Below are 13,885 nucleotides of genomic sequence, written 5' to 3'. Positions count from 1 at the left end.
TTTCTACTTTTGAAGGAACTATTTACAACCCACAGCTTCACAATTAATAGAGAGACGGTATGACTAATTCACACACGCAATCACTACTGGTACTGTGCTAATTTATCTTTATCTGATTTACAAGGAGCAGAAACCTGTAAGAAATGTTACAAACCATAGATAAAATAACTGCTGATAGTGAGCTATGATGTCAGATCACTCTTTCAACAGGAAAAAAAATATCCCACCTTAATAGTCAATCATAGGCTATTTACAGTACAAACCTTGTCAGTGAACTATGAGGGCAAAAAAAAAAAAAAAAAATCAGAAATAAAATAATCGTTCATTAATCGTAATCGAGGTAAAATGTTCAATTAATCGAGGTTTTGATTTTGTGGCCATAATCGTCCAGCCCTTTACCTGCCATAAATATTCTTTTTACTGACCTTGAAACTGTTTTGCATTATTTTACTGTATATAACATGTTAAAATGTTCAAATTCACCAGATCTGTTTTGTAAATGCTTGGAATATAGATCATATTGTGAATGGTAAAAACAGCACTTAAGTCACTGGACTAGTCCACTTAAACTCTGACCAAGCTCACATTCAGATCTGCCTCCATCCAATCAGTGACCAATAGATAGATCCAAGTCTCCATCCTATATATATATATTTTTGTTTTGATAATCCGTTGATATTGGTTGTACGTCAGAATAGATGGAAGAAAAGATCTGTCAGCTCTTCTGTTTCAGTGCAACTTTAAATCAAATAACATTTTGAATTTTATTTATAAGTTATATTAGCGTGTAAGTTTGTTTCAGCCATGGAATAAAAAAATAAAGGTAATTTGTGACTTTTTATGCTTATGTCTCGCAATTTTAGACATAATTAATACAATTGTAACAATTCTGAGGGAAAAAGTAAATTGCGGGATATAATAAATTACAGGTTTATATCTCACGTTTCTGACTTTTTTCTCAGAACTGTGAGATATAATTGCACACTTGCAAAAAAAAATAAATGTTAGCTGAATTATATAGCATGAATTTATTTCACAATTTTGAGGGAAAAAAGTCAGAATTTCTGGATGTAACCTCGCAATTGTAAGATAAAAAGCTAGAATTGCGTGTCTATATCTTATATTCAGACTTTTTTCTTAGAATTGTGAGATATAAACTCGGAATTGCGAGGAAAAATTATAAACGTGAAATAAAATGTTACAGTTACCTTTTTTTTATTTTTTTTATTTTAAGGCTTCCATAATTTAGGAAAATGTATTATACATAGTGAAATAAAAAATATTGTTATAATAATAGTTTTTGATCGTTTTATTACGGAAGAGGATTAGGGCCAAGCAGTAATAAAAAAATAAAACCATCTCGAGAATAAACTTGTTAAATTTCAAGAAAAAAGTCGAGATAAAATGTTGAGAATAAACTCATTAAATTATGAGAAAAAACTCGTTAAATTACGAGAAAAAAGTCGTTAAATTACTAATTTGTTCTCATAATTTAACGACTTTTTTCTCGTAATTTAATGACTTTATTCTCATAATTTAATGAGTTTATTCTCAACATTTTATCTCGACTTTTTTCTCGAAATTTAACGACATTTTTCTCGAAATTTAACGACATTTTTCTCGTAATTTAACGAGTTTTTTCTCAACATTTTATCTCAACTTTTGTTGAAATTTAACAAGTTTTTTTCTCGTAATTTGAGATTATTCTCAACATTTTATCTCGACCTTTTTCTTGAAATTTAATGATTTTTTTCTCGTAATTTAACGAGTTTATTCTCAACATTTTATTTCGACTTTTTTCTCGATTTAACAACTTTAATCTCGAGATGGTTTTATTTTTTTATTATTGGTTGGCCCTAATCCTCTTCCGTATTTTATCGTTATAGTATCTAATCATATTATATTATCATATATAATAATATTTGTACTGACAACTTAATTTGCCAAAGTCAATTTTTTACTTTATTTGGCACTTGACAAGTGTGAAATTAAGTCTTCGCCCTACATTTTTTTTCTTTTTATCGATAATTTGTTAATATTAGTTGTGTGTCAAAATATACGAAAAAAATGGTTTGTAGCCTCTTCTGTTTTATTGCAACTTTAAATAAAATTAAATGTTGCATTTTATGTATAATCTCAATTCTGAGTGTTTTTTTTTTTTTTTTTTTTTTTTTTTAGAACTTTGAATTTATATCTCACAATTCAGACTTTACAACTCGCAGTTGCCAATTTTATATCTCACAACTGTTAGAAAAATGTCTTTGCTAATTTTATTTATTTATTTTTAGAATTGCGAGTTTATATCTTGCAATTCAGACTTTATAACTTGTAATTACGAGTTTATATCTCACAATTTTAAGATTAATATCAGAATTGCTGGATAAACTGCAAAATTTTATAACCTCACAATTGCAAGAAAAAAAGCCAGAATTGCAAGTTTATATCTCATATTTAGACAGTTTTCTCAGAATTGTGAGATATGAACTCGGAATTGCGAGAAAAAAGTTAGAATTGTGAAATATAAATATATGAGATAAAATGTCGCTTTTTAATTTTTTATTCCGTAGCAGAAACAAGCTTCCATAATTTAGAAAATGTATTATATAAAGTTAAATAAAAACTTATAGATTTCCTTTTTTTTAATGATGCGTCTTGAGGAAAATAGATACATTTTCCGATAACATTTTAAAAGCAAGGTTTCTGAAAATGAAGGTCACGTCAATAAAAATAAAGCCACAATCAATAAGTTTTAACATCAAAACTTGTGCATTTCACATTTGATGTATACGAAACCCATTTGAAAATGACCCTCACATTCACAAATAAGAAAAAACATGGAAATTTAACACTAGCCCAGTGCCAAATGCAAGTAAAAATGGCTTTGGAAATAAAGTTATCAGTTGCCATAAATACGCAAGGGTAAAAAGCTAGGTAATTAATTTGTAGGGACAATGTTATTATTATAATAATTTTAACCTGTAATCCATAGGCAGCTTACGTCATGCCGAATTCCTCTTCCTGCAATGCATTATGGATAGGATGTTTGAATCACGTGTGTTTGTGCATTCAGATGTCGTCCATTAGCTCTGCTGTTGAAATTGGACAGTTCAAGCATAGAGAGCCAAATGGAAATGTTATTTATTATTAATGTGTATAATGATTGATTAAAATTTGCAGGGAAACCATTTAAAGCCTCTCATTTATCATCATAGAGCTCATTAGAAAGTTATTTTATTGCATTTTAATTTATTTAGAATATTTTTTTGATGCAGAATTTTCGTTTGGGTGAAATATCCCTTTAAACAAATTAAATGTTTAATAAATGATTCTCTACAGCTCTTGCTGTCGGGGCTGATAGATTTTGTGTTGTGTAAGAGATATTTTGAGCGTGGCGTGTGGGTTCACATCAGTGGCTTAACTGTCTCTTTCATTCGACCACATCACTAACTCGCACTCCTCCCACATTGTGGGTTTTATCTCTCTGTGATGAAAACGTTATTTCTTTGGTGATTCATCAGTAATGTTTTTATGACGAGTTCCTCCCTTGTGGTGTGTGTCACTTCAGAAAAGGCCATCGAGATGAGACTGTGTAAGATCGACCACACGGCTCTGCATCCCCACCTGCTGGACATGAAGATCGGTCAGGGCCGCTATGAGCCGGGCTTTTTCCCCCGCTTACAGTCCGATGTGCTCTCCACTGGACCCACCAGCAACAAGTGAGAATCAAGATCTCTCGGCTTTTCCTAGATGTATTGAGACCTCAGTTATTAGTGCACCGACATGATCAAATCGGATCAGCATCACTTGTTGGTCCTGAAATGACTTTCCCTAAAATATTTGATAAGGGTGGATAGAATCATTCAGGTGAGTCAGTGCTTCTGAACTGTGTCAGTTTGAGTGAATTGATTCAAAACCAATCAGAGCAGAGTAGACCAATCACAACAGACTGGGCCGTCTGACCAATCAGAGCAGAGGAGGATCTCGGAAAGAGAAACAGAATTCTTTATCGAACCGTTTCGGACACTGTGAGAAATAAGGTGATGCTGCAATGGATATTATGAGAAAATTAAAGTGTGTTTTGATCATGGATGCATGCTATTGTAGGAAACTTTAAAATAGCATAATGGGGCACTTTAAATCTGCTGGACAACAATCATAATGGTTCGTCGGAAGCCATTCGGAGCTAAATATCAAATATCTTAAGGCTCAAAAATATTGTTTCAGCTGTATTGGCCCAGCCGTAGTTGATATTAAGTTTGTTCCAAGACCAACAAGGATGCTGCTCCAAGAAGGTGTCTTGCTTGGGTAAATCAAGCGTTGAGACTATTTCTCATAAGCCAAATGCAAACTGTGAAGGTTCAGTTGTTTGAATTGTTTTGTTTTAATCTAATTTTGTTGTTGTGGTGTGTTAGATGGGCGAAGCGCAGTGCACCAGCACAATGGAGGAGGAGGGACAGACAGAAACAGCACACTGAACATCTCTATCTGGACAATGACCAGAGAGAGGTACGGACATAATGTGAAGTGTGTGTGTGTGTGTGTGTGTGTGTGCGTGTTTTTGTGACATATCAGGACACAAATTTGTATAATGACATGGAGAGGGTGACTTATGAGAACATAACCCCATGCCCCCATTTTTCAAAAGGCTTATAAATCATACAGAATGAGTTTTTTTTTTTTTTGAGAAAGTAAAAATGTGCACAGTTTCCTGTGATGGGTAGGTTTAGGTGTAGGGAGATAGAAAATACGGTTTGTACAGTATAAAAACCATTACGCCTATGGAATGTCCCCACAATTCACAAAAACAAACTTGTGTTTGTGCATGTGTATATGTACACACTAAATACTTTTGTATATATATGGATTAATGGATGGAGCAAATAATGAAAGAAAGCATCAGCAAATATCCAGAATACATGTGAAGTACAACATTTTTGGTGTAAAATATTTTTTACTAGTTTTACTAGTTAGTTTTTTAATGTTTTTCTCCTGTTCTTTATTTTTCTTTGTGTGTTCTGTTATTTTATTGTCCATTGTCATTATCTTATAGTTCCTTTCATAGCATGATTAATGTGTTTCTTTTTTTGTTTGTTTTGTTCGTTTATAACTTTCACTTCCTGGATCTCTTTTCTTCACCCCTCTTTTTTCACACTTGTCCGTCTCTCTCCTGTCTTCCCCCCACACACACACACACACACACACACACACACACACACACACACACACACACACACTCTCAGCATGTGGAATGTCTGTTCTCTGAGCTTCAGCTTCTGCTGGCTCTGGACTACTACTGGTTCTCGCAGTCCTTCAGGCCCTGTCTAAAGTCCGTCAAGGTGGATGTGGTATGTGATAGATGAGAGATCAGGCCGCTCTCAGGCTGTGAATCTCAATCTGTGCCCCACTTTGACAATCCCCATTGACCCCCATGTCTTAAAATGCCTGAGCCCACTTCCCCATCAGCCTCTAGCTTCCTGCTTTTGTCACATTTGGCAAATTCAACAAGAAATTACCTGCCCATATACTGTATATACAAATCAGTCTAGATGTGAGAGTCATTTAAAGTTACTGCAGAGATATATATTGCCCCAAAATCCAACAAAATAATTTAGAAATAATAGTTTGCATAGAAAATGAAAATTATTTTATATATTTTATCATTTAATTTAGTGGGTGAAATAACTTGGAAATGTCTTCATGGGATTCCGCAAACTGTTATTTAAATAAGATTTATTTAATTTAAGACGATACCAAATTCAGGATTTAAATGCTTAGTTATAGGTGTTCTGTATATTGTAAACCATCTGTGCTCACCATTGCGTTTAGCCCATATTCTGTAAAGAAAAAAAAATATATATAGATGACGTGTCTCCACTTCCTTCCACTGTAGAAAAATGAAGCCAAAATATCCCAGAAATGGCCGCTGTGCGCCGATGACGTCATTTGGAGCCAGAGTCTGCGCAGTAGTGATCCTGAGGTAGTGAGCCGCGGTATCAAGGTCCCGCCCACTCTCCCACAGACTCAATCACAAGCACAGCTGTCAATCACCCCTTTCTATAGCATCAAATAACTAACAAAAACCAAACTTATTTGGAAAAACGCTTGAATAAGCGTGATAAGAACAACTCATAATGACATAAAAAAGTGTAATTGGATATTTTATTTTGACTCAAGTCCTATTAGATTACATGGAGAGGGTGGGGTTTATGACCTATACTGCAGCCAGCCACCAGGGGGCAAACAAAATGTTTTGGCTTCACTTTTCAGGAGGTGTGCAGCACACTTGATTTATCCCAATGGACTCGGGGGTATTTGGCTGTTTAACTCTAAATTTGAAGTAGCTCAAAAGCCACAAACTGCATGGAAGTCTCTTGTTGGGCGTCATGTGACTTTGTGAAATTGCCATTTCAGAAATACATCCAGGAGGCCAGGAACCTTGGCACCACTCTCCGCCAGCCCAAACTCTCCAACCTGTCTCCTTCAGTCATTGCACAGACCAATTGGAAGTTTGTAGAGGGACTGTTAAAGGAGTGCAGAAATAAGGTGCGTGTTTTGATCTTCCTCTAGGTTTGCTAATAAACTCTAAAGCCGAGTTTCCACCGCAAGAACTTGCAGGAACTAGGGACTTTGGGGTGGTGCCCGGTGTGTTTCAACCACAGGAACCAGGGTCTAAATTAAGTTACGGGTAAAAATTCCTCCCTCAGAAAGTCCCTGCTCACGAGGTAGTACTTTTTCAAAGTTCAGGAACTTTCGGGGGTGGGACTTGGGAGCTGAACATGCTGATTGGTTGAGTTCATGCAGGTTAACTATACGCAGCATTTTTTGCTATTCAAATCAACAATGGAGTTTAAAAATACGAACCGACGACGAGGTTCAGGCTTTATTAAGCTTATATCCAGAGGACTAAATCCAGCGGGAAACTGGAAAGTCGCGCACAGTCCTACGTCACCTGACTAGTGCCTAACCTTCACGGTACTTTAGACCGCGATGGAAACGCAGAGTTTTGGGACAAATTCCAGATAGATCAGGATGTAGGCTTTAACTAACCCCATTTAATTTGTGACTCAGACGAAGCGCATGCTGGTGGAGAAGATGGGACGGGAAGCGGTGGAGCTCGGCCACGGGGAGGTTAGCATCACTGGCGTGGAGGAGAACACGCTCATCGCCAGCTTGTGTGATCTGCTGGAAAGAATCTGGAGCCATGGTCTGCAGGTCAAACAGGTACATAGGCAACATCTACGATTACATGTTGTCAAAGTAATAATGTAGTCAGATTGTTTGACCTGGTCCTTCTCTGTGTGTTTGCCAGGGAAAATCCGCCTTGTGGTCGCACCTCTTACATTATCAAGAGAGTAAAGAGAAGAGAGACGCTACTCCAGCAGGCCTCGGTCCTCCTGGTAAAATACTTTGAATGTGATACAATGTAACTCTGCTCCATACCTCTAGCTGTCTACACAGGGACCTTCCTTTGAGGCCGCTACATAGAACCTCATAAGTGACTGATTTGAAACCCTCTACAGGCGACTCCGTTAACGGTCACTCACACAGAAAGTGCTTCTCACGTGGACCACACAAAAGACGCGGCTAACATGGCGATTCCAACTTTGATGTCACATTTAGCTCTTGATTCTAAGCTAAAAACTTGACTTATCTTGGCGTTCAACGCCAATATGAATCTGCAGCGTCAGTTACGGTGGTCACATGGTACAAGTCAGAGCTCTCAGAAAATTCCCAGTTTACAAGTTGTAATTACAAGTTCTACGAGATTGCTTTTTACAAGTAGTAATTCTGTAATTACTCCCATGGTGTGAACGCAGCTATTTTGTCAGTGGTGTTATTGTTAACTAAAGGTAATTGTTAAAAAATAATTATTCTACTTTTGTGAGAATAGGCAAGACATCGCCACAACTATCACGATAACTGCACAGAGGAAAGATATCATAGGAATCGCTTTCAAACTTTGTTTGTTTTTGTTTTTTTCTTCTATTTGCCGAATGATAAAAATATTGACAGCCAATCAGAATCCACTTAAAGAGTTCAAACATTTAAAGCGGCAGACGACAAAACGTTAATATGGTTGTTGTTATCTTTATAGTTCTCATTCTTGGTGTGAACAGGCCTTAAATCCTATTTAAAAGTTTTTGTTAATTGAAATAAAGCTAAAAAATATATAAATATTAGATAAAAAACTTAAAAATTAGAAATGGTTTAACTAACTGATATAAATAAAACATGATTTTTAGTAAAAAGCTAAATAGAATATTACAAAAAAAATTAATAAAAATTACACTTAGACCATGTCCTAACCAGACACTATGCATGCGAGCAAACCGCAAAGATGCAGCACGACTACAAGACGTGATAAAATCAATCAAAAACCACAACCAATCAGAAGAGTGTGTGGGCGGAGTCTCTCTGCAAGCATGCTGCGCTCGCAATCAAATGGAATCAAAGTACATCAAATTCATAAATACATACATAACATTATTAAAAATACATACTGAGTGACTGAAACAGTCTTTGTCATAGAATACACTCGTTTGTTCAAATTGAGTTCACAGCTTGAATCTTCTTGTTTCCTTTGATTTATTTTCAAGATCTGAGGTGACTTCTTACCTTATACCACTTTGCTTCTCAAGTAAATGTATCTTGATTTAAAGGGATAGTTCACCCAAAAACGAAAATGATCCCATGATTTAAGCCATCCCAGATGTATATGACTATCTTCTTTCAGACGAACACAATCAGAGATATATTTAAAAATATCCTTAGTCCTCCAAGGTTTATAATGTTTGTGAATGGTAGCCCAAATTCTGAAGACTCCAGGGGGTTAATAAAGGCCTTCTGAAGCGAAACGATGGGTTTTTGTAAGAAAAATATCCATATTTAAAACTTTATTAACTATAATAACTAGCTTCCAGCAGATGGTCTTTAAAAACTCGTAAGTCTACCTTTATAAAATCTGCAGAAACCCTGTTAAATAAAGCACATAATCAGTACCTGAGATTGTCATTGTTGTTGTTCCAGCCGCAACGTCTCAGAAATAGAAATTATTTCTAAAATTTTAAGCGTCGCTTTTGCAGCTGGCTAGGGCATCTAAAAATTAAAACTAATTAAAAACATTAATAAATACTGTAATATTATATACATAATAATAAAATAACAAAGCATAAAACACAAACAGCATTTGTATTAAAATAGAACTTTTTATGAGTATGTTTTTATTATTGACTACAATATAAGTGTTTTTATCTTACTTTCACTGAATTTTTTGCCCAGGTATATATTTAGCTGAAACATCCTCCACATTGGAAACGTTTCCTATGTATGACGTGCTTTCCAGGTCGGCAGCTCGCTAGGGTTTGGAACAGTAAACATGCTGATTAGTTTTGTTATGTTTGACTTTTCTGCATATTTTCCCTGTTTTGTGTCTCAGGTATCATTCATGACACGGAGAGACGGAAGTCGGATGCTGGCTGTGCAATGCCTCCTCTCAAAGTCTCCTTGATCCAGGACATGAGGTGAGACTCAAAAGCATTATAGTGTAGAGCAAAACAATCACACTCCACCAGGACTCTACAGTGTGCGACTGGGAAAGTGCGACTGACCCGATCAGGCCCGGTTTTGCGGCGGTGCACCCTCAGTTGAAACTAATAACAGCATATCGGCTAAATAGATTTTGCAAACGCATCAGAGCGTATTTGTGTTTGTACTCTGTAGAGCATGGAGAGAGAAAGTGTTTTTGCAGGGCTGAGCAATGTAGCCAATCACAGACATACATATCTGTTGATTTTTTTTTTAACACAATGGCCAATCAGAGGCTTTTAAGTTAAAATCCACTCACCACTCAAAACGCTGGAATTTGTTCAGTGCTGAATTATGCATGCTCGCGAATCCTCTCATTATAACAAACAGAGTATAGACACGATGTAAATAAGGGATTCATTGTGCATGAGACAGCTGACAGACTGAGACAGCTTTTTAATGATTATAAAGGGAGTTTGCAAATGTAATATTGATTTTTGTTCAGCAATTCAATAAACATGAAGTGACTTACATTTTAGGAAAAATATTGTCAGATTTTGCTCTATTTCATCAATGAAAATAGTTCCAAACACAGCTGAACCGCTGCACATCTCCAAGCAAAGAGGTGTTTCGTTTATAAATGAATCTGTGTTTTCAAACGAGTCAATGATTCAATGACTTATTCATATAGACAGTCGCTTGCTTTGTTCCTAAATGAATCAGCCATTTGAACAAATCAATTGAATGAATGATTCAGTCACACCGACAGTGACTTGCCGCCCCCTACTGGCGGTTTTATTTTTATTTTTAAAGGTGCAGTGTGTAAATTTTAGCGGCATCTAGCAGTGAGGTTGCGAACTGCAAACAACAGTGCTCAACCCTCCCTTTCAAAGCAAAACAGAGAAGCTACAGTGGCCGTCTGGCCGACAAGACAAAGATGTCGTCATCTGAGACAGCAGAGAGTACGTTAGCCAGTCAAGCAATGAGGTTTCTTCTTACTTCTAACAAAAAACAGTCTCTGCTTCTAATAAACCAGACCGACGGCTACTGCTACTATTACTACTACTACAACTTATTCGTGCATATTCAACATGGTGGTAATGCAAGCCGCCTCTGAACACACGAACGATTTAAAAGAACAACATAGTGACTAAACACGCTTTGTAGAGCGTTTCTCCATGTTGGCGCATAATGGAGACTTGACCTGTAAGGGGACCCGCGGTGTATGTAGATAGAAATGGCTCATTCTAAGGTAATAAAAACATAACGGTTCATAATGTAAGGTCTGTATACACTACTGAAAACATAGTTATGTATATTATATTGCATGTCTGTCAATAGATCCTCACAAATACACATTGCACCTTTAAAGTATAATTTCAGTTATTTAAATCATTTAATATTTCTGTATTCAGTTCAAAACCTTCTATTTTAAAACATTATTCTCATGATTAAACAGTCTGTAAATATACCTAAATGCCACCTTTTTGTTCTTCTGTGCCACCTCTGCAGTGCAAAGATTAATTTTGTTGATACTGATTTCATTTGATTGGTAACTTATTCTTCCTGATTGTCTTATTATTCTAACTCAATTTATAAATATAAAATTATGAATTTGACATAAAAGATGACACATTTATTAAGGTTTAAAAAATGCCAAAAAGCCACTTTAAAGACTCAAATATCACCTCATAATGGGAAGGTTCATTTCTGTCATTGATCAAAAGGTGCTCCTAAATTTTTGACTGTGCTCCTAAATTTTTTAAATTAGGAGCACAAGTGCCCCTAAAAAGAAATGTAAGCGTAGAGCCCGGTTACACAGAGAAGAGTCCTTTGCATGTATTTATAGTTTTTGGCTCTGGCTATAGGTTATGTGTGGTTTTGGTTTGACATATTGTGATTTATTATCGTATCAAATAGAATATTCATAACAAGAATCAAATTAATAGTCAGAAAATATGAAAATATACCCTGAAAGCCAAGGTCAAATATGGGATCACATGTTTTTTTTTTTTTTTTTACAGATCTACAGTTAAATCAATTTATGAACTGAATCTGAATTTGTATATCTTTTTATGAAAATACAGGTAAGACTGCTGCAGTGCAGAGAGTGTGTAGTCTTAGGGGGTGATTCCTCACATTGCGTGAAGAAAGCACTGAGACGTTTCATGCCGCCACATTATTTCCAGCCCAATTAGCACCAGACCCCCTGCTGAGCCGAGCCGTGCCGTGACACAGCAGTGCAGGAACGCCTTGGCATTACATACCTCTCTTTAGCCATGTCAGCATCTCCTATTGACAACGCATTCAACAGAAATGGTTAATTGGTGTTAACAAGTATTTCAGAAACAGTATTTATCATAAAAGTATTACCTTTGTGGTGCCTTTTTTCCTGTTGTCAGCATAATACAGCACGGCGATGACATTGTTTAGTGCATTAATATTATGGCTGCAGGTCTATGGCTTGAGCAGACTGTAATTCTGAGGTTTGTAGAGTCTGGAGGGCAGCACTAAACGCTATAATGCATTTATGTAATGGAAGGTCAGACAGTGTTGAGTAGCAGAGGTGGAGTGGAAGAGAATGCGTCTGGACGTGGCATGCATGATAGCGGCTGCGAGCGATGACAGCAGGATGGCTGATGCTCTAGGGAGTCTGTGAGCCATTTCTCCTGCCCCCATTTTCTCTCCTGAAACTCTGGCAAATTCCCACTGCACTGGAATGCAGTACTGTGAACCTGTGCAGGGCGGGTTACGGCGGTTATCGCAGCAATAGCTGTTTTGATTCTTATAGAGTCAAGTGCGGCCACATTTACCAGTCATTTCGATAGGAAATCGGGAATTTCACATGAGGGCAAAGATTTCCACTTGGGTTCACAATGAGTTCAACTTAGTCATGCGTATTCGTTGTTGACCAACAGAAAGCTGCTTGGTTTGAAATTGACTTCTGTGTGAGCCGTGCTTCATACATAAATACACTTTTGACAATAGACAATGGACCATTTTGCCTGTGATAATTCCCTTATATTGACATTAACAGCCGCCATCCCGCCAAATGTGGGTGTATTTCAGGAGTGGCGTGTAACATAGTCATACTAGCCACTTTAGCTGGTTGAATTTTATATATAATATATACATTTTTCAGTAATCTTTTAAAAAGGCATCTGAAATAATAAACTAAGTGCACTGTAGTGTTGTCAAAAATATAGATTTTTCAATACATTTCAATACTGAAATATCTGAACCTCTTCCAATACTCATTTTCCACATAGATAAATGATACCAGCTGCTCTTTCTCTCTCTCTCTCTCATCTCTCCGACAGCGAGTCGACACACAAACCCTCCTCCCTTCACTGACTCGTTTCATTTGCTCCGGATGAATGTTGTTGGTGTTACAGGGCTTGAATTTCAGCATGGGATTGCACATATTGCACATAATTTTACTAATTCATGAAGATTTTGCGCTCGTAACCAAAGTGCGCGCACATAACGCCGCCTCTCGGCACTACATTGAGCTCTTTTTCACTGTTTATTGCAAAAGTCAAATACACACAAAATAATGTCAAAATGCTGGTCTTCACTAGTATTCATGTAAACACATTCACTTATGTTTTACGTGAACGTAAATAGTTGAGAAAGAAAACACGTGTACCAGGATAATGGATCCGTGTGTCAGGTCTTAAAGTGACAGCAGCCTAATAAACCTGCTGCCAAATTATGAGATAATATTAAAAATATCTATATGGCAGTTTTCCCCCATGGTACTGATGTCAAAACTGTGGCCAGTGAAAATGCTGAGTGGCTAGTAACTTTGGTTAATAAAGGCCTTTTGAAGCGAAGCGATGCATATCCATATTTAACAAGTTATGAAATAAAATATCTAGCTTCCACCAGATCTTCTGTACACAACTTTTATGAATTTTGAAGCCTAAAAACAATCGGCTGAAGTTAAAAGCTAAATTTAGATTATAAAACTACACAATGGTCGCATAACTTCATGTCACAACCATTAAGCGTCCTTTCATCCTTTATTTTAAAGCATTTTCCCTGAAAATTAAAGTTGGAATAGGTGGCAAAAGCATGATTTATAAACACAGCGAGGCTGTGAAAGTGGACTAGTGAGTTTATCTGTTCAGCTGATGATGTTTAATGTCCCTGCAAGCTCTGTAGTCGCTTTTAGACACTTGTTAGCAACCGAAATAGTAACCATTCGATAAATATAATACCCTGTCACTCAGAGTATCTCTGTTGTGGCTGGTTTGGACAAAAACTCTGATTAGCATAGATAAAATAGATAGTGTGGCATCACTTGTAACTTGTTAACCAAATTCTAGTAGAAATTGAAATTCTGAAATTCAAGTCC

General features: G+C 36.5%; 1 protein-coding gene across 4 annotated transcripts in view; it reads left to right on the top strand.

Annotated features, from left to right (window-relative positions):
* dennd5a (DENN/MADD domain containing 5A) overlaps nt 1-13,885 on the top strand; it is a 67,406-nt gene that overhangs the window by 46,262 nt on the left and 7,259 nt on the right. For 2 of the 4 annotated variants that reach the window (XM_048186209.1, XM_048186208.1), the window contains 7 exons: nt 3,566-3,716; nt 4,413-4,506; nt 5,891-5,977; nt 6,412-6,543; nt 7,069-7,221; nt 7,310-7,397; nt 9,437-9,521. In XM_048186209.1, coding sequence (XP_048042166.1) covers nt 3,566-3,716; nt 4,413-4,506; nt 5,891-5,977; nt 6,412-6,543; nt 7,069-7,221; nt 7,310-7,397; nt 9,437-9,521 — 790 coding nt within the window. The remainder of the gene's footprint in view (nt 1-3,565; nt 3,717-4,412; nt 4,507-5,890; nt 5,978-6,411; nt 6,544-7,068; nt 7,222-7,309; nt 7,398-9,436; nt 9,522-13,885) is intronic. The other 2 variants (XM_048186211.1, XM_048186210.1) reach the window with 1 other exon arrangement.

The sequence above is a fragment of the Megalobrama amblycephala genome, linkage group LG3 (assembly GCF_018812025.1).
Source record: "Megalobrama amblycephala isolate DHTTF-2021 linkage group LG3, ASM1881202v1, whole genome shotgun sequence".
NCBI classification, from domain to species: domain Eukaryota; kingdom Metazoa; phylum Chordata; class Actinopteri; order Cypriniformes; family Xenocyprididae; genus Megalobrama; species Megalobrama amblycephala.
Note: the sequence above shows the minus strand (reverse complement) of the source record. Positions and strands in the feature narration are given on the sequence as shown.